General features: G+C 33.4%; 2 protein-coding genes across 2 annotated transcripts in view; both read right to left on the bottom strand.

Moving 5' to 3' along the window:
* Positions 1–4,202, bottom strand: part of LOC134683452 (1-phosphatidylinositol 4,5-bisphosphate phosphodiesterase delta-1-like) — a 91,198-nt gene extending 86,996 nt beyond the window's left edge. The window contains exon 1 of the mRNA XM_063542743.1: positions 4,036–4,202. Coding sequence (XP_063398813.1) covers positions 4,036–4,081 — 46 coding nt within the window. The 5' untranslated portion in view covers positions 4,082–4,202. The remainder of the gene's footprint in view (positions 1–4,035) is intronic.
* Positions 4,203–7,697: 3,495 nt separating this feature from the next.
* Positions 7,698–18,246, bottom strand: LOC134683453 (uncharacterized). The gene is made up of 2 exons (XM_063542744.1): positions 17,975–18,246; positions 7,698–11,407 (listed from the first exon to the last, which is right to left on the bottom strand). Exons 1-2 carry the CDS (start codon positions 18,003–18,005, stop codon positions 10,395–10,397), a joined length of 1,044 nt encoding a protein of 347 aa, XP_063398814.1. The 5' UTR covers positions 18,006–18,246; the 3' UTR covers positions 7,698–10,394.
* Between the last annotated feature and the right edge of the window lie 7,811 nt (positions 18,247–26,057).

Here is a 26,057-nt window from a genome sequence, read left to right on the forward strand (position 1 = left end):
CTAAATTTATAAATTTCAGGGTCTTTTTATTGCAAAACGCTGAAGCTACATGTATTGCATTTTAAGAATTAATCAAAATTACCTTCTCTATTTCTGAATTTAGCAGTTTAAGGCCATATTTAAAAAAAATTAAACATGTTTTTACTGATCACATTACAAAATGAACATTTCGACTTTTCTTTCTAAATGTCCTGAAGGGAGATGATTTATTGATTGATTGTTGGTGTTTAACAACACTTTCAGCAATCTTGGCTATATCATTGCAGCCATTTTTTTTAGTGGAAAAAGCCAGTGCATGGAGAAAACTTATGATTTTCAGAAGGAAAACTAGCAATGCTAGTCAATTAAAGTGGTACCTAACACTACAGGGAGATAACTCTGTAAAATCAGCTAATAGTTTTAATCAAGTTGTATTGTTAAGGACATACTAAGCTTCCCAATGATCAAACTTAGTGTTTGTCAAACTGCTATGTATCAAACCAATTATTTTTTTTGAAAGTGAATGGTTATTTTGTTTTGAAATTTTTATACATTTTTTTTAAAGGGTCAAAGTTAATACTTTGTCAGAATTGAATATTAGACCAGCTAAATTAATTTTAGTTAAGGTGTTGGGTAACATCTTAATTAGATATAGGAAGATGTGGTGTGAGTGCCAATGAGACAACTCTCCATCCAAGTATGAGTGACTCGAATAAAATGTATTTTGCCACTAGCAACGATAGAACTCACAACCTCTTTGTAGATAAGATACATGTAGTAATCACTGAAGATGGTGCTTTAAACCACTTTCAGCAATCTTTGCTATCTCATGGCAGCCATTTTTAATTGATTTAGGAAGCCAGTGCCCTGAGAGAACTATTGGAATTTCACAGGAAAACTATAACAATGCAAGTCAATTAAGTTTATAGTGACTAAAAATGCTAAAGAAGAGAAGAATGCATTTTGCCACAAGCAGAGATCGAACTCACAACATCAGATTGGACATGCTAGTAATCACTGAAGATAGTGTTTTATACCACTTTCAGCAATCTTTGCTATCTTATGGCAGCCATTTTTTATTGATTTAGGAAGCCTGTGCCCTGAGAAAACTACTGGAATTTCACAGAAAAACTATAACCATGCAAGTCAATTAAGTTTATAGTGACTAAAAATGTTAAGAGAAGAATACATTTTGCCACAAGCAGAGATCAACCTCACAACCTCAGAGAAGACATGCTAGTAATCACTGAAGATAAGAGTTTTTTACCATGTTCTGCTATATTTGGTATCTTATGGCAGCCATCTTTAATTGATTTAAGAACACAGTGCCTGGTGAGATCCACTCATATTCAACAGGAAACTTTTCAATGCAGAGATCGAACCCACAACCTCAGAGTAGAAAAGCTACTTGTACTAAATGTAGATGGTGTTTTTTACCACTTTCAGCAATATTTGCTATCTTATGGCAGCCATCTTTAATTGATTTAGGAAGTCTGTGTCTGGAGAGATCCACTAAGGCTTATCCAGTCAATTAATATTTAAGTGACTTAAGTTAAATGCATTTTGCCCCTAGCAGAGATCGCACTCACAACCCTAGTTTTCATAAGATAGCTATAGTGATCCCTGAAGACGATGAACTACATGTACTTTGACCACACAGCAATTATGCCCCCTTGAGGAATTTGAACTTCTTCAGTAAAGTGTAACATTTTTATTAAATTCAAATTGACCTGAGACACCAAAAGTTTGGCTGAATCACTGATCAGTATTGTCGGAGTTATAAATGCTTTCTATTCATAAATAAATTTGAATAGCACATTTTTATTTCAAATTAAATATAGGAATATTCTAAAATGCAAAAAAAATCTTTTTTTTTTTTAGATTTAAAACAATTAGTAATTTTGCCACCATATTCATAAAATTATATAGATTTAAAAAGTGGTTGACCGCAACTTTAATTCCTTCAAATATCATAACTGTATGTATATCTTAATTGGCTAAATAGTCCCAAATAAGATCTACTTTTTTCAACCCTGAACAATTTCTAATCCTTATATCAATTCAAAATATTTTTTAACACCCACACATTTAAAAATTCTTCAGTAAATCATAAATATGATTATGAAGGCTAAATTTTAGAACAGGTCGTTTAACATCTATAATGCTCAAAGAAATGTCATCTCTTAGTGGTTTGTATTTCTGACGCGATTGGCATGGCTCATAAAGCACATATTCATCAAAATATTACGTATAATTAAAAAAGTGACAAGCACTTTTTTGAAAGAGATAGGACCACGAGGTCAAGTGTTTTTGAAAACATTTCTTCTTTTTTCTTTTGTCCAGTAGTGAATGTAAATAATAGGTATCATTATACAAACTGGTTCTATAGTATATATATTATATGTAAATGTAAATAACATTACAAATGTGCAAAATATTATAAATCTGCAGTGGTGACTCCAGAACTTTTTATAAGGATGTGCCCACTGACTGATCTAAAAGGGGGGGCTGCTCCAGTCATGTTTCAGGTCCCCCCTTCTGGATTCTCCTATGCTTTGCCATTTTAAAATGCTTTAATAATGAGGTTAAAATTAGAATTTTGTTTAATGCAATTCTGACCACTAATAATCGTTTCCAATATTTTACAAGACAATACAATTTCACGTTTTTTAGTTAATTTATGTGTTTTCTTCTTTTCAGGGGAGAATACAAATGTTTTTACTTCTTTCTTAAGATTTCTGTCATCTGCATTTTTTTTGTTATTTTATATCATGGGAAAGTTATCCTTCACCGATTTCTACAACAAAACATTTACACTTCTTTAATTGTATAAAGAAATAACTAGGAAAATTCCAAGAAAGGCGTATTCAAGCAATCAAGGGTCAGATCTTTTTTCTTCCTTAAATTCAATTCAATTAAGTCAACTGCCAGCATAATAGATTATGGACAAAATCATTTCTTATTTTTTTTTATTTTTCATTGTATATTTTATGTAAATGAATCTAATTTAATGATGTATTTAGACTTAAAAGTGTGAGTGAGTTGGTTCATTTCACAATGACAGTCACAGTTAAAATATGCCATATTCCAAGACTATATTCTGAACCCTTCATAGCAATTATCATAATTCCCTCAACCGAGCCAGTTCAAACAGAAGTCTGTGTTAACCTTTCACAAGTTCAATATATATAGATTTTAAAGCTCAATTGAGCTATTTAAAAACTTCATTGAATTTTTAAAAAAATTATCTGCTTTTGACCCTTTTTCAAGTTAAATTTTGTTTCCCATTCAATTTGTATTTGTGCAGTCAAAAATATTACAGCCATAATAAAGATGCAAATTTTTTAACATTGATTATATTTTTTGGTGGGAAAATTTTTCATTGTAAATTTTTAAGAATATATTGCAAAATTATAATAACCCAATTGCAAATTCTTCCTTTTTATGTTTGCAAAATATTAAATTGCACTTCAAATACTGAAATTATGTAAAAAAAATGTAAATGCAGAGTTTTTTTTAGTCAGAATAAGATAAACTTGTTTCTGTCATTACTTTAAATCAACCTCCCTGGTTGGCATTGTTCAACTCATGGAGCAAGACAATCTCCTTTTGAATGCAAGAAAAGTTTTTTCAATGCATGACTGCAAATTGAATATAAGGCCCCAATATGGGAGATAACTCTAGCTTGAACCTACAATAAAGAAAATAAAACACAATACAATTTTGTTGGTATATAATTTTATTAAAAATGAAAAGTTCTCTTTCTCTCAGCATTTGATAATTTTGCACATATTGGTTCTACCAAAGAAAAAGGGGGAGACGAATATCTATCTAGCTATGGCGTTTGCAGTTCACGAATTCAGAACTAAAAGTCTGCATGTAGACTTTTACCTATTTATGTATATCAGTATATGTGTATATTAAAACATCCAAATATTTTACAAGGAGGTTCTGACGACAAGGTGAAATGTACGTGTGTAAAATCACAAATCACAGGTGAAGTGAATTTTATCAAAGGTGAAATTGATGAATTTGATAAATTTGCAGGTGACTTACTGGATTCTTTCGTACTTAAACCTCTTTTCGTGACTCTTGAAGGCATATTGCAACTGCTTGCTTCTCTATCTTCCAAAAAATATTCAGCCGTTGATAGTTTGCCTCGGGAAATGTAATGTCCCGCGAGACGTCACGTGGTATGTCAAATTGTCTATTTGTTATCTAATCATGAATGCATGATTGTTCCTTACGTTTCGCCGCATACTTTTTCCAAAACAAAATCGCGGACTTCACCGAAGAAACTGCATGGTAATATTAAACTGCATATTATATTTTTTTTTATTTAATACGCATTAATTGCGAATTTATAGATTTTTTTCCGCAGCGGTTGCTATTTTTTTTTTAGAAAACTACGAGGCCGTCTGCGGGATACATGTCACAAATGTCCCGATACACATTTTAATATATATGCCCCCACCATGCCATATAGCACCGTCCCTTGGTGCCACTTGCAGTTCAGCTAGATATATTTAGCCTACTCACAGTATTTTTTTCTGTTACTTTCTGACACACAGGTTTGTTGTTTCTTATTTGCGTCTGTGACTATGTATAGCTGTATTGTTTATAATATTTGTAAAAGAGAATAATATTACAATGATATTGTATTATGCTCCTTGTGAGCTTATTTTATGGAAATAAAGCATCTTCTTCTTCTATATTCAGAATTTATTTGTAAGGTCATTTTTTTTATTCAGGTTTCTTCATTTTTATTTTTTCCATTATTCTCTTATTCTTTAATGTAATATCTAAGCACTCTGACTGAATTGTTTTTAGTATATTCCGCAAGTTTTTTTTGTTTTGTCTACTTCTTGGGTCATATCATGGCACTGATCGATATTCTTTCATTCTAGATGGGGTATCCAGACCTAAAATTATGCATATATGCGTTGGCATGCAATTAATATGGGGGCAAACATTTTTCAATTAAGGGCCCAGGCTTTCAAAATATATCAACACAAATAATTCCAACTTTTAGTATGATAGTCCCAGACAAAATTAAGCGATATAATGAGAAGTTTTTGAACTTTGACAAAATTAAGTGATATATAGAACTTTTTTTAAGTCTAAAGAACAAACGAACGGTGCCGAAAATTAAGTCTTTTAACGAAACATGATGCATAACAATCAGATATGGTGCAAAGAAATGCAATGCAGCAAGAAAATCGCGCACCCGGATCACCTCTATCGCAGTGGACATCTTTTATATGTATCAAGCACTCAACACATATTATATATATTCTATATTCTTCAATTATTGGATTCTTGTATTGTTGTTGTAGTTATTGTAAAAATAAAGACCCCAACCAAGACAAACTGAGTTTTACCCTCCCCCCCCCCCAAAAAAAAATCCTCAATGTTGTCATACCTCATATGGGTGTTACAATCTACAGTGATAAAGATAAAATTGATAAAACTATTTGTCATAAACTTGAGATGAAACGTCATACACTTGTGATTTGATATCTAGAACTTGAGATTACGGAAACTCCAGATATACTTTCAGCACTAGTGATAAAATTGTTGTGCGCTTAATAAGTTGGTGTCGACAATACAGATTTTTTTTTTTTTTTTATCAAATTAAGAAACATATTATTTTAAAAAAAATATCATAGTTACCCCCTTCGCCATGAATTTAAATGGCCGTTTCCTAATCTGCATCCCTAACACTTCCCCTTAACATTTGTTATTGAAATTTATGCATGGAAATTTCTTGTCCTGGATACTATGATAATAATTTTATTTGCAAAATACACCTATATGGGTCAAGCAAACACAAATATAAACATAACCAATACAAAAAGTGAAGAATTATAAATATAAACTTTAAAAAATATGTACTATGAAGTATAGGTTTTCAGAATTAATTCGGACAATTTTCGGACTGTTCATTTGATATTGTTTTACAATGTAATGCTTGTGTGTTATTTCTTGGTACTTTTTGACATTTAAGCAATGTATTTCAATCTAATTTCATCAGACCACTGAATGTAAATCTTGCCTTATGATAAAGATGCGTATTCATTGTTGAAGACTGCATATTTGTTCACACATTGTTACTATTTAACAAGACTCTTTCAAATTTGAATTTCCTTGGATTTCGCTACTTTTGACATATTTGTTTTTTACATGCATAGAGGTATTTTTCTGTTGGGTTTCTGACCAATTCTTTGACGCTAACCCATCATTAGCTGCTTCATAGACGGGTAAAATATATACATTGCGTTGTATTGTACTTCAATGTCCCTATATCAATTCTTCTGAACATTAACGTTAAAACCATAGATCATACTATTAGGAATCAGATGTTCGGTAGTTGTCGTGTGTTTGTTTGTGGTTCATACGGGTTTCTCGTTTCTCGTTTATTACATATATTAGTCGGTTGGTTTTACACTTATACTTTTTTTAAGCCCTTTATATAGTTTGTAGCTTGCTGTTCGATGTGAGCCAAGGCTCAGTGTTGAAGACTGCACATTGACTTGGATGGAGAGTTGTCACATGGGCACTCATACCACACCTTCCTATATTTATTAAAAAAGATTCTTTATATGTTAGAACTTTCCGTAAACAGTTCCTGAACAAAGTGAATTTGGTGTAATTCTGATCATGTTTTCAGATACCCAATGATCATGTGAACTTATTTCATTTGGATAACTGTTAAAGTCCAACTCGTCAGTGAAAAGACATGTTTCCGTCGCATTCAAGCAAATGACCTTGACCATACATAAATGAAGTTGAATCATACGAATATCATGTTATGCAAAAATTGCGAGTCTCATTCACTGTATATGAGATAAAATTGAGAATGGAAATAGGGAATGTGACAAATCAACAACAACCTGAGTATAGAGCAAATAACAGCCGACAGCCACCAATGGGTCTTTTTACTTTTGCAAATATCGCATTGAACAAACAATAGTGTATTGCAACTTTTAAATTAATCACTGACTTGATCCACCTAGAAATATTGGTCGCTCAAAGCTAAATGTTATGTTTCGATGACCTCTGAAATATGAACCGGTGTTTTCCGTGACCTTTAAAATATGAACAGGTCACGGTTTCAGTGACCTCCAAAATATGAACCGGCGTCAAACTCAAAGGTATGACACATTTCAAATTACGATTCACACCCAATTAGCTAACAGCGGATACATATTTCAATTATATTTCTTTGCAGAAGACAGGAGCAAATTCAGGATTCCGTAAAAGGTATGAAATTACATAAAATGTAAGAAATACCATCGAAAGTAGCAAGGAGAAAATAATTTTGGAAGATATTATGCTGAGCAACTATAAATTTTCAACCAACGGGCACCAAACCCCTTGAAAACCAACGTTTAAACGTTTTGTTTATATAGATTAGACCGTTGGTTTTCTCGTTTGAATGGTTTTACACTAGTAATTTTGGGGCCATTTATAGCTTGTTGTTCGGTGTGAGCCAAGGCTCCGTGTTGAAGGCCGTACTTTAACCTATAATGGTTTACTTTTTAAATTGTTATTTGGATGGAGAGTTGTCTCATTGCCACTCACACCACATCTTCCTATATCTGTTGACCGTAAAGATAGAAAGTGTTTCAACCAACGTTGACAATGTTAAATGTGTTTTGCATCCTGGATTTCTACCGTTACACAACTCCAAGATAGTATTGAATTAAGCAGAAATATTAATAACAATATAACTTTATTATAATATCTCCAATGTAACTTTATAGTATAATTTATGCATACAATATATAAACATATAAAACAACTTATATAACAAATGTACAAATATCCCATTCAAGGATTACACAATAGGAGCATGGATATGTATATATGGGATGGGGTCTAAGAAAAAAATCTCGCAATATTTTTTTTTTCTATCACATAATATTTTTTGGTGAAGGTTCGCCTGGATCTCGAGGCCTGGATCCTACCCTGTGTTGAAGAGTAAGCGCATTTGTTGAAAGACTTAACATTTCACATTCACGTCGTACAATCAATCAACATTATGTTTTGAATTAAAAAAAAAATGTAAACGGTTAAAGCCCTAACCCTGAGCATTAGTACAAAAATGTTCAACAAAACAATAACGAGTTAATAATATTGCAGGGACAGCCAACAAAATTTGTATATATAATTTCCTCCTTTAAAAATGGGGTAAGATGATATGATTTTTTGTTTTTTACTCGAGTTTGTTAGGACCACCCACTATGTGTCATTAATTACTTCCTTAAGACCCGATTCAAACTGTATAGAAAGCATGTGGAGGCCTTAACGTAGGGTACCGTAGGTAAGGGAAGCGTAAACAAGTATTTTCTATCTTGGCCTTATACCAATTTTACTCGGATCGTACATTTCATCTTCGAAAAAACCTACAAGAAACAAAATACGTGCAATGCACTATATTTGTTACTCCTGAGCTGATTGCTATGACTCGGAAAATAAATACAAAAATACAGATCATCAAAATATAATAGTCTTACAAATTGAAATTTAAACTGAGTGTCACAGATCAAATCGCCCTGCATGTAAAATTTGATATTTTTTATTGCTTAAAGTTCACACTCGAAAAATTAACACATCTTTGATATTCATCTGAGGTACAAAGTTTATCATTCACATAAAGTATTTAGTAACCTTAACCTGACCTTGGTGATAACTTGCAAACTTCTTTTTTGAAAAAAATCTACATGGTAACTAGACTTGAAATAGGAAACCGAAAAATGAGTAAGACAATAAAAAATTCATCTTCTTTTCTTTCAAATAAATAAATATCAAAATCTTATAACACTTCATATATCAGTATTAAGGATATTTGATGATATAATTACTGTCTTTTAATTTCAATAAAACTTCAGTGGTTCAAAGTTGTTATAAGAAAAATAATGAATATACAACGTTTAAAAATAACATTGATTGTTACATCATACAACTATTAATGATAAATATAACGGAAAATACCGAGTGACGTGTTTTGAATGGATATGGCGGTAAAATTCAGGAGATAAATCTAATCAACCTCGGGTTTATATGTTGTTCACTTCCCATCAGTGTCATATTTGATTTGGTGAAATGCGCCCACAGAAATTATGACGAAACAGTTCATCAAATTTTAAAACGATTAAATCAAACAAGTTTTATGGAACATGAATAAAGTGTAAAGGAGTATTTCAACACATGTATAAATATATTATTCAATAAAGTCACCTACGAAACGCCAACACGTTTACCACACATGTTTAATTACTACTTAAAAGTTCAAAAACACAGTACAAATATGCATTCTTGCTTTTAAAATTTGACCACACGTAACTATAGTCTTCTTAAAGACAACTTAAGGGATACCTTTAATTTTCAAAGGTATTTAGGGCAGTATTTGCAAATGGTTAACCGGGGTTTACATTTCTCATCATGTTTTGAAAGCGTAAAAGTTATTCTTAAACGCTTAAACAGGTCTTCCGGTCTATTTTGCAAACATGAAATTGATTCGCGAAAATTCGTTGCACTTGGTATTTTTTGCGTTCTTTCAAATTGCTTCGGCAACTTCAATATTCGTTCGCTTCACTTAATTACGTTTGTTCTACATTTTTTTACTACACTTTGTGGATGTAAAATGTACAATCCATATTCATGGGTGCATTATTTCATAAATCACGTAAATTTATTTCACTAAGCACAATTCCTATACAAAAATGTACGCCTTTAGATTTATGAGGGCCCTCATGGGGTTTTTGATTATGTGATTATATTGGCAAAAAAATGGTGATTATGTGATTACTAGGACCCCCCCATGAGGGGCCTCATTTATTCAGTATACAGGGACTAGACTGCCAATCAATGCTACAGTCATCCATTTCTCGTCGGAGATTTGAATATCTACTCTAGGAGGTGTATAACTACATTTACTCAAACTTCTTAATGACAAAGAATATTGTGTGAAAATGTGTGTTGAAAATATATTGACAAAACCACCTATTATAAACGCATTACTGATTTACAGAGTTATTACCCTTAATCAAGGTCAACTCAATCAAACCTTCGGAATGTTCTTGGACATCCTAATTTAGATTCGTAATTTTCACAATTAACTACTTGGATACATAAGTATAAAAATAATATTATGTACATATATATATAATATCAATATTCATATTCTTTTTCATACATGAACGATTAACATATTCACTTTTTGATTATGACAGTAGCACTTTATTATGATAGTGATGTATTCAATTCCTGTTAAAAATTCGAAAATTTGGTTTGGAATACACGTCTACCAGTATAATCCGAAACTATTTTTTCTTGTTGGATATCAGTTTTGATTTCATTCTCTACCCTGTACCTCGCGTAGTTTATTGCACAATTCATTTTCGTCAAATTCACTTTCTCTTTTGATATCTTCTGCTCTTTTTTGAGTCCTTTTCGAACCTTTTAATGTCAACACTATCAAGAGAACTATTTTCACTGTCCGAATTGGAATTTTTCGAAGGTCCCTCTGGAGTTGGCACATACATTTTCGCGATTGGAACTCCTTTCACATTACTAAATCTATTATTAGCAGAATTTAGATATCGGGTTTTAATTACTTCTTTCGGGACATCGCTATTCGAATCCGAATCGCTGCTACCGACATTTATCGTTGTTTTATACAATTTGTGTATGTTGTCGCGATGTTGGCGCTCATAATCATCATTTCTGTGAACAACACGCTGTGTTGCGTATCGTCCTGGTTGTTGTGAATCATCAACAACGTAGACAACTCTTCTTCCTTCCGGAATCGAATTAACTGCTGGAGCGTAACCATTTTGTGATTGCATAACCCTCACTGTTTGTGGACGGGTTGTTGGGCCTTGGACATATCTCGGTCCTGGCATGATTCTCTCTCTTGGAGACAAGGCGTACCTTTCCGTAGGTGTAACGATCCTTCTTTGCACAATTCTTTCTGAAGGATATCTCACGGATCCACCAACTACGGACCCGTTAATAACTGACCCCTCATTGCGTGTGATGATGACAGACCCTTCTCTACGTGGCATCATGACTGGTCCTTCATTCCTTGTTAAAATGACGGATCCCTCCTTTTTACCCTTTTTGCCCTTTTTACTGGGGATAATAACTGATCCCTCTCTTTCAGGAATTGACATTCGGACAATCCTTGGGTCATCTGCAACTTGCACAGGCTCGTTCATGGGCATTATAACAGATGCAGCCCGAGATCCCGGACCTGCTGTAATAGCCAAGGGTTTCTGACCTTGATATTCTATCGCACGGTTTTCTCCTTGTGCGTCTTCGTTGTAGGACTCGCTAACATTTCTAACCTCCCCAGTGGTAAGATCATGTTCCAAGTACATAAATCCTGTGTCAACATAATAAGTGTTCTTCTCAAACTTATCTATAAAGACAAAAAAGAAAAGGTTGTGATTTTTATCATATAAAAGGAAACCCAGATTGTCCTAGTCCAATATAGCCTCCAATCTTTGACAATTGTACGACATTTAAACTAGAATGCCGTGTTTGTAACTTTTTCGAAATTGATTACGTTAATCAATTTCATGTTTGATGACATTTGATGTAAAGATTTTCCAGAGATCAAAGAGAGAATGAAGAAGGATTAATTGTTGGATGGAGAGGTGTCTAAAGTCATGTGACCAATTAAATGCATAATCAGGACGAAAAACATGTTAGCGCGATATGAATTCGAAAGCTGCTTTGTATACTAGACTGACACACTGAGCTAGATTTTTTACGTGATATAATTAACAAGGTCAAAAAAATGTGTCAATTTTGAAAGAGTAAAAAGGGGGACCATTCCGTTGACCGATTCACAAACAAAAACCTTTTACAGGTAAAAACTAATTTTTGTTTATCTATAATGTGAAATCAAACAGACCTAAAACAAGGCTAATTGCACGCGGTCGCTATCTCTTTATATGAAGGTTTGTTTATATCAGGTTATGTGACAGTCGGCAGTTTTCGGCGGTCATCTCGATGATTATTTCACGATGCTTTACTGACCATCATTGGATTTATGTTGAGACTTAATGAGAAAGATTTGCCTGATTCACGACAATGAGGTCAAGGTCAGATAAACCCTGCCAAACAGACCTGTATACTAGTATATTACAATCATTTTATGCACCAAATATAGTTACCCTATTATTTATATACTGTATAGTATCCTAGACATGAAAGCCGTTAAAACTTAAAATTAACCAATAAACAATTAAAACAAGGCCAATGTTAGATTATTTATGCTAGGCAAACATATACACCTTATAATCTTTCCTCTTAAAAAAAAGAGTTGCCATTATGCTTTTAGTATCAAAGAAAAAGACTAAACAAGGACAATGATATATCATTGACTAACAAACCATGGACCTTAGGTTAAAGATAGACCATAGCTGCCAAACAGACACCTAACAATAATTCCTTGCACCCGACATATAACTGTCTATCTCTTGCACGTTAAAGACACCCCTGTAGATTTCGAAAAAGAATAGGCTAATGCCGCTACAAGGCAGTACTTACATCCGCAAAGTGGAAAGGGATTAGTATAAGTTGCAAAATCCCAATCCACTATAAATAAATATAACTAACTGTCTTATTGCTTATAGCATTTGAGAAACAAAACTTACTACGCTTCTTTAATCCTTATCACTGATCCATGGAATGATGTCAAGGTCAGATGAATCTTGAACAATAGATCACCGATCCATGGAATGATGTCAAGGTCAGATGAAACGAACAAAATTAGTTGCTTATAGTATCCGAAAGACTGATTTAACCATGAAAACTGAACAATGACCAATGTGCCACGAAATTGGTGTCAATGTCAGATGTCATGAAATCTGCTAGACGGACATTTGAAACTTATTTGATACATTTAATATTTTTGACTTATTATTTGAGCACGACCCTTAACCTTGATCTACCGAATTAACGAAATGAAAGTCGAGGGCAGTTGAACCCTCGCCTATTTGAAAGGCAAATAGTTTAACCCTTCAAAACAACAATGATCTTATTATTGATAAAGCAAACTAGATATTTGACCCATTGACCTATTAAAAGCAGCCTATTGCTTGATAAAGTCAGTCATGCATGAAATAAAGGTTAAGCTGCCTGAAATGTTCTTGAAATAGGCCGTTTACAAGAGCTGAGTGGGTGTGATACAATTTTATACATGTATCTTATTCTGCTCAAAGATCATGTTTAGATATACATTTATGTTTACAGATGAATATTCATATCAAGGAGAAAATTCATATTCGGCCTAAAAGTAACTGTTGCATAACTGTCTAAAATTACGCTTTTTTGATTACAGTTGTGGGTATACATTATTGATAGGTTGTTAGAATGGTAGAATAAGTAAGAAGGATTGTGATTTGCATTTCCGAAGTATAAAATCCTGACAAATAAGTTGCATGTTCATAATTATAAAGCGTGTACAGACAAATATACAAATGTATCTAAATGAACAATCCAAAACCAAATAGTTGGCATAAAAAAATTGTAAGAGTTCCACGGAACCCGGTGTCTCGCCTACTTTTGCTGTAAATCGCAGGCTCAACAACAATGAGGAAAAAAATCAATAAAAATATTCCTCTTGTTACTATTTTATGATTGTAAGAAAATCTAAGTCCATTTAAAAGTAAATTACAGAAAAAACGGGAAAAATGGGATTTGTTTTACAAACTTTACTTCTGGATACAATCTTATGATCATAAATAAGCTTCTGTCCAAATTTGGTACAAACCCAGGATAGTTTAAGAAAGTTATTTAAATTTTAAAAACTTTAACCAGAGTGAATGTAATGGTTCCCCGCAGAAAAAACTAACTAACACCGACGCCGACGGAATGTAGGATCGCTTAGTCTCGCTTTTTCGACTAAAGTCGAAGGCTCGACAAAAAGGGAGCAGATAGCTTTCTAACTATAAGTTAGCAATTGAAATTGAGATATTTTATAACATTCAACAAAATCTAAAAAAAATCCTGCCCACGCCCCCATATTGTCACTAAACAAACACAATCTCCCTATGTTGTTCAATTCCTAGACACACTACTCCTACAACACTAAGTTAACGAATGAACATTTTCTGGGAGATACATTGTATGCACATAAACATATTATATCCTTATTAGGTTTAAAAAAGATTCATGAAAATCGGTGTGCATTCAGAGTAGTTGCGATGACAAACTGTTGCAGTAGTTTATAGATAGGCCAACATTTTCTATAATAAATGAATCATAACTTCCAGTCGATATGCACATTTACATAGCATGTCCTAAATATCTAATATATTACTACTAAGTAAATTCAAACGGATCTTATTCCGATGTAAATTTTTGATGTGATTAGATAAAGAACGCAAATGTACAATCGAGACGACCTTTTCCTTAAAAAAAAAAGAGGGACAAAAGATACCAAAGGGACAGTCAAACTCATAAATCTAAAACAAACTGACAACGCCGTGGCTAAAAATGAAAAAAAAAACAAAAAAAAACAATAGTACACATGACACAACATAGAAAACCAAAGAATAAACAACACGAACCCCACCAAACACTAGGGGTAATCTCAGGTGCTCCAGAAGGGTAAGCAGATCCTGCTCCATATGTGGCACCCATCGTGTTGCTTATGTGATATCAAATCCGGTAAATAGTCTAATATGGTAGGTCACATTCATGAAAGGGAAGGGGATTGTAGTTACGACGTAAGGAACATATCCGATATCATTTGTGAAACGGTTATTCCATAATCAATTAATAATTTAAATAATCAAAAAATATGTTGTATAAGTGAAAGCCAAGGATGTATAAAAACTACAACTGCAGTTTGAAGAGGACATAACCAAAAGGGACCTAAATAACAGTATAACCAATCTAAGGGGTGTTGAATTGCCTTTTCGTTATTTTCGTCACTCTAACAGTCCATCAAAGTTTGATAATATGACCCCTCCAATCCAAAGACCCCCTTATTGCCTTATTTTGTAGGAATTTCGAATATGTTATAATAAAAAGTAATCGTAACGACATATTCTTCACACTAATTTTAAAATAAAAAAAACCTTGGCCGCTTAACAATATATGAACAATGCATATTTGTGTTGACGTTTTTAAACCATTCAAACTTAAACAGATCGAAATTGAGAATTAGAAATTGAAATACAATATATGCATACTTTCATTCAGGTTTATTTGATATTTTAAGTTTAAATTAAATCACACCTACCAAATGCAATTTTCTTTTCACTTTTAAATGGAATTTATAAATTTAATTATTTCGTGAAATTCTTAGGAATGCCACACGTCTGCATCAGATAACGTCATCGTATAATCTATTATCACTCTAGGTCAACTCGATCACTCAAGGTCAACTCGATAGACATATCAACAATGACATTTCTTTACAGCTATCTGATTATCGTCGACAATGCATAGACAAAGGCGGATTTAGGGGGGCAGGGAGGCCCCCTTTTTGGGAAAAAATTTGGTTGCTTATATAGGGAATCACTGAAGCGTGACTGGAGCGGGTCCCCACTTAGGTCAGTCAGTGGGCCCCCACTTATGAAAATTTCTGGATCCGCCACTGATAGAATCACCTTAGGTCTATTTTATGATGGTGGTGCTTTTCATTTGACAATATTACAACACAGAGTTCAAGTGCATTTACGAATTAATTTACCGTTCAAAAAAAAAACAATGTCTCTACAAAGTTGCAAGCCAGATTTCCCTTGACCTATTTTTTGCAAAGGGAATTTCGAATTGCAGAACAATCTCAATTTAATTAAAATTTTAAAAAATGAGCGAGTGCGGAGATTTAATCGTAATTAGATTGAATCTCAAATATTGTGAAGGATAATAGATCATAAAAGTAAAAGAGACCAAAATTGTTTGATGTTAAAATCCAAACAGCATGCTTGGGCTCTCTAAAAACTTTTACGAAAATAGACTTTGCTCATTAATAAAGGTCATGAATACGGCAACTTCTATATATACGACTATATTTGTCGTGTTTAAGATCTGTTTATAATGTAGTGTCCCAAAATTAAGATGTTTCTTTACAGTTTTACCAGTTTTCACCTTTATTTCTACTCGACAGAGGTATTATTGCAATTGCCACACGTGAACAAATGACAAAAAAGTAAGCACAGGTACATGTCAAAAATGACAGATCAAAATAGGGGGGTCCGCGGTTGGAAACCATCCATTTACTTGGACGATCAATTCATTTGAATGTGGACATGTGTATGATTTGAATCCCCTTTTGTTTATCCTATGTTGAGGAAACTCCCTTTTGAAAATGCTCTTGGTCCGCCCCTGGATTAAATGACACAGCTTACGACAATGAGCAAACTCCATACGACAAAGCAAGGTTAAAAGTCTTAATTAATCCTTCTTAAAGGTGAAAGAGATTTTTTTTAACAAAAAATTATATATATATATCTAAATATACATTTTGTTTTCAATAAACTGTATTGCTGACTTGCAGTTTTACTGTCGGAAATTCGTAACATATTCCATTCACAGAAATGTATACGCCAATATTTTTCTTTACACATTATTGTATATATCCAATTAAGGTCATTAAGATCTATATCTAAACGTCACTCAAACGTTTTGTCAACAGTGACATATGTTTCAAAGATCGGAATCTAGGACGGTTGACTGACCCAACTTTTTAAAAACGCGTCGTTTTGAAAGATTTGTATAGCTAGAGGTTACGTAATGGGGGGTTTAAAACGAAGTGTATAATTCCTCCTTTTGGCGACTTGTCACGTTAAAATAACAATCATATTTGCTCGTTTCAATTTAATTTACCATTTTTCTAAAGAAGTTTTACGCTGAAGTGGGACATACCCTGGTGTGCTGCCAAGTTTTGTCAAGTTTACAAAACAGATGGCCATTCATAAGAATGTCCCTCTATATAATTTGGCCAGAATTCTATCAAATTAGAGACTTTTTATATCTAATTTACGTTTTTATGATAATAAAAGGACACACTCTGGGCAATTAGCATACACACAAAACACATGTCTACAGTACATCCAACCAATTGTCTTGAGTATAACAAACTTTTTACGAATAAAGTCAGAGGACCATAGAGCAGACAACAGCAGAAGGTCACCAACAGGTCTTCAATGCAACGAGAAATTCCCGCATAAATACTTCTATGGTGTTTGCTGGCAAACATGATGAGTTTTTACATTTTACAACTTATAAAGTTCTACCTTGTCCATGATGTTTATTATATCTAGACTAGATCATATTCTGTGCAGGACTGGTAATCAGATTATAGTGGTCTATTAGCAATTATTCTTAACAATATATTAGCTGGAAATAGGCATTCAGAGTTGTCATGAAAGAAAAAACTACAATTAATATGGTAAATGCTTCATATTACATATATCAAGGGCAGGTATGCAGGGAAATTTTATTTCTTATGTCAAAGTCATATATATGCTCTCTGTGGGGTGAATATTTAGCTATCAACGTTGCATGCGAAGGTGCATGGCCAAACATACCAATTAAAACTGTAGAGAAGTTTTTTTAACCCCCCAAAATAGGAGATTAATCTGTTGTATTGAAACCCAATCATAACATCTTTTTTTAATAGAAAAACACATGCAAATGTGTAAAACAATTGTTTTATGTGAATTGAAACAACGTATACACATTTTCTTCACACGTTTATAGATTCTTAAACCTAGTATTTTAATTGAAAATTCAACAAACCGGTTTATTGAAAATAACTATTGTATTTGTCTCTTTTCCTTTGATCTTTCATCCGTGACGAATGAAACAGACATTAAGATATTCATCAATTATTCACCTGAGACCGATCAATACAAAAGAATACGGGGAAATAAATAATTAGCCTGTTAACACCTAACCAATTTGTAAATAAGAAGCTAGAAAATTGTAAATAAACATTGCAGAATATTAATCTGAATAAACTTACCATTTGCTACACGGTAACGAACATTCTCCATTGTGGATATTTGAACACAATTACGAATAATGACCTTTCAATTGTGAAGATTTGGATTAACTGAAAAGGTAGTCCGATCTATTCGTCTGCAGTTAAAGATCTACCCGGTATATTCCGGTCGTGACGTTCTGATGCGTGAATACAAATTATTATTGAGTGTTTATCGACTAAAATGTGTCCCAGGGCTCCTTTATTTGTTCTGGGTAAGAAATAGAGACTTTATCCCTTCTATTCGGATTAATTGCCGCCAGGTGAAAGACAGGTGAAAAGTATTCTAATTAGAGCAACTGGTTCTGACGAATGTTAATGTCAGTTTTCATGGTCGCGTGCGTTTTTACTTTTCGGACCAATGGATTAATTATGTTTACTTGAAATTTTATTGGTATACAAGATTTCATGGTCTGTTGGAAGTAAATTTTCGGGATTTTCCTTTTAGCGAAAATTTAAAAGTTTCATCCACATAAATCAGGGTGATATATAGTGCTTTTTTAATGCAAACACCGCAATTATTTACATTTTATTTCAGTAAAATTGTCTATAAAATTTTCAAAAGTGATTGTGTGTCTTTTTCAAATATTTTATTTTAAATAAATTTTAATGACTATCGAAGAAAATCGGTCAATTATAGACAAAGGCTATATATAATAATTATCCCCTTACATGGATGTAACTGACAAGAAATTCAAGTTATGTACGAATACTTTACAAAGCAGTCAATTTACCATTGATTAACAGTGGCGGATCTATAAATTTTCATAAGTGGGGGCCCACTGACTGACCTAAGAGGGGGCCCGCTCCAGTCATGCTTCAGTTATTCCCTATATAAGCAACCAAATTTTTTCCCATAAAGGGGGGGGGCCTGCCCCCTCTAAATCCGCCACTGATAAACAAAGATGAACATATAGATATTTTATTATCTAAGACTCAATATTGTCATCCAACATGCTAAATGAATAGGTTAACATATTACAGTTTGTTCCGTTGGTGTCATTTCGAACTCCAATCACTTTACCTTTTAAAATTGTATGTACATGTATGCATATTTTTTTCTGAACGCCCCCAGCAGGAAGTGATAACACATTTATTAGTTAGTAATTGAAAGGTTCAACACTCCCCAATCGCCGAGTAGAGAGGCGAGAGATACCAAAGACACATTGAAACTTCGTTGGTCGAAAACGAACAATGAAAACGCCATTGATCAACGAAACTGAAAAGATAAACAACAGTCCTTAAAAAACAACATAGAAAACTCAAGACTGAGCAACACGAATACCACCACGAACCGGGGGTGATCATAAAGAGATTCGGAAGGGAAGGTTGATACTGCCCCCCATTTGCCTATGAAAAGTCTTGCTATATTTGCTTATATCTTAGAACTTCTCTTGACAGAAAACGATGGAAAGGATAAATATAGTTTTATCTTATTTGATTTTATCATGTTCACTAAAAACTAAGCAACACCAAAACTGAGGGTGATCTTAGGTGCTCCGGAAGGGTAGGCAGATCTTGTTTCACATGTGGCACCCTTTGTGCCGCCCTATCAACGATAGAATGTTTAGGATAACTTTGTACATTTAATATTTGCAATTTTCTTTTATTGGAGTATTTTTATCTGTAATTTGATAATTTTAACATAAGGTTTAGTATTATAATAACTAAGAAAACATCTATAATGAACAAAAGTAATCCCCCATTCCCGCTTAAAGCTTTGGATCCGCACCTGATCTCGTTTTTGCGTCCGTAAAATTTACGATGGGATGATTGCAACTTCACTATTGAAACTCATATCGTATCAATTGGGTGATTTATATTTTGTATGCAGGCGCTGCTGGAATGTTGCTACAAAGAAATGAAAAGTTCACATTTGGGAAGCTGAAATCATCTCTTTTGTCGTACAGTTTTGTTTTCAACCGACCATCATCAGCAATATATTTATGTTAGTCTAGATATCGGTCAAACTTGGCTGTATCTGATGTATCCACATCTCTAGTTCAATGGTATAGATTCGTTTAATGTAGTCATCAAATGTAAAATTATTTAGTGAGAGATCATCATCTATGTAGCGGAATGTAGAGTTAAAGGACAATGCTAATTTCTAAGAGGGGCACAGTTGGTTCCCATGGAAATGCCGATTGTATATTGAAAAAGACGTCCTCCGAATGTAACAAGTATGTTGTCAATCAAGAAATCAAGAAATCAAGCATCTCGAGATATCAGTTTCAGCGACTTTTTGTTGGCATCATAGTAATGTTTTACAAAGTAGTATTTATCCCTCCCTTAGACAAGATACTTGTTTTTACGTTAGCCATTCTTTTTTTATGAAACAAAACAATACCAACTCTTTCATTTTTCTTTTAGCTTTGATTGGAGAATACTTGTGCAAAGTGTAGAAAAATCAAATATATTAACGTATTAATATATTATACAATTGCAAAATAAATGAATCTAAGATTGTATCTACTCTAAAAGAAATTTTTTAGTATCCAAAATCTGATTTACGCCACCTCTGGAATAGGTAGTTTCACAATAAGTTTGAAACAAGGCTTTGGTTGCTGCTAAAATTGATGTTGATTATTTAAAAAGAGGTTTCGTGGAACACTTGGAAAACCCAGCAATATACCGTTGGTTGTAAGGACACTTATGTAGTTAAGGTATTCAATAAGATCCAGTTTCTTCATCTTGGTTGAAATTCCAAAGGAACATAGAACAGCGGAGACGGATTTTAGTTGGATGTAGGCGCCCGCCCCCCCCCTTTTTTGGGAAAAATTGGTTGCTTATATAGGGAATCACTGAAGCATGACTGGAGCGGGCCCCCTCTTAGGTCAGTCAGTGGGCCCCCACTTATGAAATTTTCAGGATCCGCCACTGAGTTACAGACCTATGATAATCAAGGATGACCTCCTTAGTAAGTGTCGTGGAAGTATATGATGAGTTTTCGAGTTAATTGTCAACACCTCATTCATTTATCAAGCAGTTTGTGTACTGTGATTTACACACAAAAACGATGTTGTTTGGAGCTTTATCTGCGGGGACAACAACATATTGTCATGGAGGTAGGACAAGTGTTTTGAAAGTAGCATGGATGTTGATAGACCAATTCAGTTTCTTAATTCTGATTTGTATCAACGACCGACCCACTGCCTTAATCTTTTTGGAAAAAGTATCCTCGTCTTCTTTCTCGCGTTATCAAATATATCGTGTCTATGTATGTTGGCGTTTGTTCACACGATACAATTAACCAAACGACATCCGATTTCAGTGTTCGATGGTGTCATTTTTATCGAAACATAAGCAAACAATCAGATAGAAATCGGATGAAAAATCGACAATATAAACCCATGACACACATGCTGAGCACACAGGGTGCTATAATTTATGTTTTGTTCTGTCTGTCCCATTTTATGTTTATTCCATCTTTCCGGTATCAACTTATCCATCAATCTTTCCTTCCACTCCTTTGCTGTCTCCATGGAAAGGATGTGTTTTTAAATTATATAAGTTGACTTATTATATAACAATAAAGTTTGAATTGAATTGAATGCCTATTTTCAAAAAGTCATTTGTCCTCGGATTGTAAAAATCTAACATAAGTGGTAAACATGCACCAGCTGCACCTGAATGCATTTCATATAAAAGATACATAACAATTTATAATATGAGGTTTTTTCAATTTTAATTGCTCTGATTTTCCATGGTATGGCATTACTATATAAAAAGATTTAAAACTAGACGAACAACTTTATAATTTGCTGTTTGTTGACTATATATGGATTGTGTATTTAATCTCGCATGTTGAAAGAAGACCCTTGAACTCTTATATAAATATATATATTTTGAACGACATGAATTAAATACGATTTCTCAATGTAAAACCTTAACCTTGTTAGAATTCTACTTTCAAAGAAATGTGAGTAATAAATTAAAGAAATGAGAAAATATCAATTGAAAAAAAAAATAAGTGAAAAGAGAAACATGATCATAACCATAAGAGAGGAGACGAAAGAAAAAGTAAAGTCGACGAAAGATTTGGAATTTTAAAACTATGTATATACTTTTAAAATAACACATTTAGGCAAATTTTAAAACAAATTAATTTTAACGTACTTGAACAAAGTAAATGTGTGGGCTTCTTGTTGAAGACCGTTCTTGGACCTATATATTTTTTACTTATAAAATTGTGACTTGGATGGAGAGTTGTCTCATTGGCACTTCTTATTATATATCTATATACGCCAATCAAACAGCAACCACATCACTAACATATTCAATAGACACCTTGAGAGTAATAAAGTCTTTAACAATATAGACTGGTGTCAACCCACAGGCACTTTTCTCAGAAAAAAAATTCCTATATACCTTAATATGTTTAAGGTATATAGGAATTTATTTTCCGAGACAAGTGCCTGTGTATCAACCCAAATGTGTCAAGCACATGATCAATGTGACAGGTTTCTACACCGTTTCAGAGCAAATAAATACTTCACTTGATTTTGTTATAGGGTTCTATGTCATACAAGCCTATAACCTGGGAAGGCTGGGGGATTACTTCGATTCTTAATTGAAAGGGAGTGCCGCTGGTGTTTTCTGTTACCCACCCTTTTCATATAATTTAGGTTTTATAAAATTTATACCTTTTCATATATATTGCGTAGGTAAAAATGTAACCTTTTCCAATATTGTCTGGGTTTCATGTGATGTGTAATGGTGTGCCAATAACAATTTGAAAGTTTCAAAAGAGAAAAAACCTTGTTCATAAAAACAGCCGGAAACAACAAGAAAGATGACAGACGAAGAGGTTATGGGATCTTTTTATATGTTTCTGATAGTTTTCCCGACCTATTCATATATTTTCGAGCTCTGAAAGGTGACCTTATATATAGGAAAAACCCCACTTTCTCTCGAGTGGAAAGGAGGACACGATTCAGCAATTGAAAATGAAACACGTTCCTTTACTGTCAAATAAAACAAGTTGAAATTTCCAGATTTATATAAGAACACATTTAGGGATAACTCTTTACACTGAACTTTTATATGCAATGCAATAAAAATATCTTGTTAGTAGCTTAATGTACATTCCAACTGATATTTTATAGTGTGTCTTTCAATGTTGAAATGTTTTACTACAATAACTGTTTCAGAAAAGGGAGAAGGTTTGGTACCACTGATTAAAACGTTTAATTTTGTTAGCACTTGTCCTAAGTCAGGAATCTGATGTTCAGTGGTTATCGTTTTTTTATGTAGTTCATACATGTTTCTCGTTTTTTATATAGATTAGACCGTTGGTATTCCTGTTTGAATGGTTTTACACTTGTAATTTTTTGGGCCCTTTATAGCTTGCTGTTCGGTGCAAGCCTAGGCTCTGTGTTGAGGACCGTAATTTGACCTATAATTGTTTAATTTTATAAATTGTGACTTGGATGGACGAGATTTGTCTCATTGGCACCTATAACACATCTTCCTATATATATATGAACGCATTGCAACCGCTTCTCATCCCTCGTTGTAATCAGATTCCAGTTTTTCTCATCTGCATACATTATAATTAGGGTCGTATAGGGGGGGGGGGGGTACTTCCATGACGAATAACGATTAAATCTTGCTAAATGACGTTAATTATGTATCTGCCTGTCCCAAGTCAGGAGCCTGTAATTCAGTGGTTATCGTTTGTTTATGTGTTACTAATTTGCTTCTCGTTCATTTTTTTTTGTACATAAATAAGGCCGTTCGTTTTGTCGTTTGATTTTTTTAACATTGTCATTTCGGGGCCTTTTGTAGCAGACTATATATATGCGGTATGAGCTTTGCTCATTGTTGAAGGCCGTACAGTAACATATAGTTGTTAATTTCTATGTCCTTTTGATCTCTTTTGGACAGATGTCTCATAGACAATCATACCACATCTTCTCTTTAATATTACCGGTATTTTTTTGTACACTTTCTTTTCTTTAGACGATTTTGACGAATCACAAAAATAATAGTCCCGATAATTATTCGAGACCTCTGATGAATCACTTAAGGATATTTTGACGAATCACGAGAACTTTTTAACCAATCTAAAACCAGTGGTAGCCGAAAATGACCGTTGGGCGCCTGAACGATAAAGAATTACTACCCTCTATTATATATATTATCGCCACTTTGAATGCATTAATGAAACTTTATACACGTTAGGGAAATCAAATAAAAAATATATTCAATTTTTTCTCTCTCAAAACATAAATTTTCACACGTCAAACATTAATGTTGAACTTCATAGAACAATTTGTTGATTTGCACCAATTATATATATATAGACGGTTTTCTTATCTTATGAAATTTCAACGTGTAACCTTAAACGTATTTTCCGACTGATAGAAGTAACCCTTGCCATACATTCGGAGGCTCAGTACATGGATGTATAGTGAAATCCATATTATAAAACAAATGGTATGAAGACGATTTGCAACATTTCTGTACAACAATGTGATTTTCATTTGAAACGTGCTTCACTTTCTTGCTATAGATGAGTTCTACCGTGCAGTCCCTTTGATGGGAACTGGCACGTTTGCACTCGCCGCCCGATGACGTCAACTTACTGATCTTTATAGAGGCTCCATAAGGTTGACCTGCTCTTAATTTGTATACTTTACCAGTTCAAACAGATCAACAGTAAGTAAACTTTTAAACTGAATTTTAATGTGCGTATTGTTATGCGTTTACTTTTCTACATTGGCTAGAGGTATAGGGGAGGGTTGAGACATCACAAACTGTTTAACCCCGCCGCAGTGTTGCGCCTGTCCCAAGTCAAGAGCCTCTTGCCTTTGTTAGTCTTGTATTATTTTAATTTCAGTTTCTTGTGTACAATTTGGAAATTAGTATATGGCGTTCATTATCACTGAACTAGTATATATTTTGTTAAGGGGCCAGCTGAAGGATACCTCCGGTGCGGGAATGGCGGACAAATAGCAATAAGGTGATTTAATCGAGTTTTAAACTTATTTGAGTCTTCTTATGTTATATCGTCTTCAAGAATAAGTCACTATAATTTCTTTCTATTTGAGTGAAGAAAATAACGCAACGAATACATGACGTTCTTATATGATATTCTTCTCTCTTTCTTATGTTACATGTATGTTGACACCTTTGTTTTTACTTCTAAACGTTTAGTACCTTTTTATAAAAAATGTACTAAATGTAAAAACACAAAAAAACTGAACTCCGAGGAAAATTCAAAAAGTAAAGTCCAAAATCAAAAGTCCAAACACATCAAACGAATGGATAACAACTGTCATATTCCTGACTTGGAAGATCTTGAGCTTAAGTTTATCGTGTTCTTTTACATGTAGAAAATCTATAGTATCTCATGAAAGCTGAATATTTTCATAATTGCCATACATGCTCTCAGTCATGAAAAAAAAAAAATTACTTTAAACCACCAGCTTATTAAACAAGGATGCACTTTTTCATAAGATTTAGCCATGACGATTTTTTTACGATAATTATTAAGTTATTTTTTTTCTGCTTTGCGGAAATTATTAAGTTGTACTTGTAAAAATTACGAAACATGATTTTTTTCAATTTCTTTGAAAAATATGCAAATATTACATGAAGCGCACTGTTGGCGGAAACATTATTTTTATTTAACATATGAATCAATATCGATAGTTGACAACACATATATACATTTGGCCCAATTACCAAGCAAGCGTCAAAGCTCGTAAACTTGTTCTCCGGAAAAGTTTTGAGAGTTGAACTATCATTATATCATACAAAAATCAGTTTTGATCTGTGAAGTTAGACATTTTCTCCAAATAATCCAGTCGTGATATTCCGCTACTCTACAGTTGCTACATTGACTCCCGAAGGATCGTCAATTAATCATTCGGAACCAGCTCGGGTAGAAGCGGAATTACCCGAGAAATGCCAATTGACATTTTCGCTTAATAAGGGACGACATCAAAAGATCAATGAAGGATAAAAAAAACTTAATTCAAATAGTTTGGGGGTGGGGGGTTAAACTGCTGCAAGTTTTGTTTATCCTACATCGATTTTTACATATATCCATATAGGTCAA

The sequence above is a fragment of the Mytilus trossulus genome, chromosome 9 (assembly GCF_036588685.1).
Source record: "Mytilus trossulus isolate FHL-02 chromosome 9, PNRI_Mtr1.1.1.hap1, whole genome shotgun sequence".
Taxonomy (NCBI): domain Eukaryota; kingdom Metazoa; phylum Mollusca; class Bivalvia; order Mytilida; family Mytilidae; genus Mytilus; species Mytilus trossulus.

What these genes read in the sequence shown, in the direction of transcription:
- LOC134683453 (XM_063542744.1), bottom strand. Translation starts at nt 18,005, where the DNA reads ATGGAGAATGTTCGTTACCGTGTAGCAAATG. An exon ending in TCGTTACCGTGTAGCAAATG is followed by an intron (nt 11,408 to 17,974) that starts GTAAGTTTATTC and finishes TTGTCTTTATAG; the next exon opens with ATAAGTTTGAGAAGAACACT.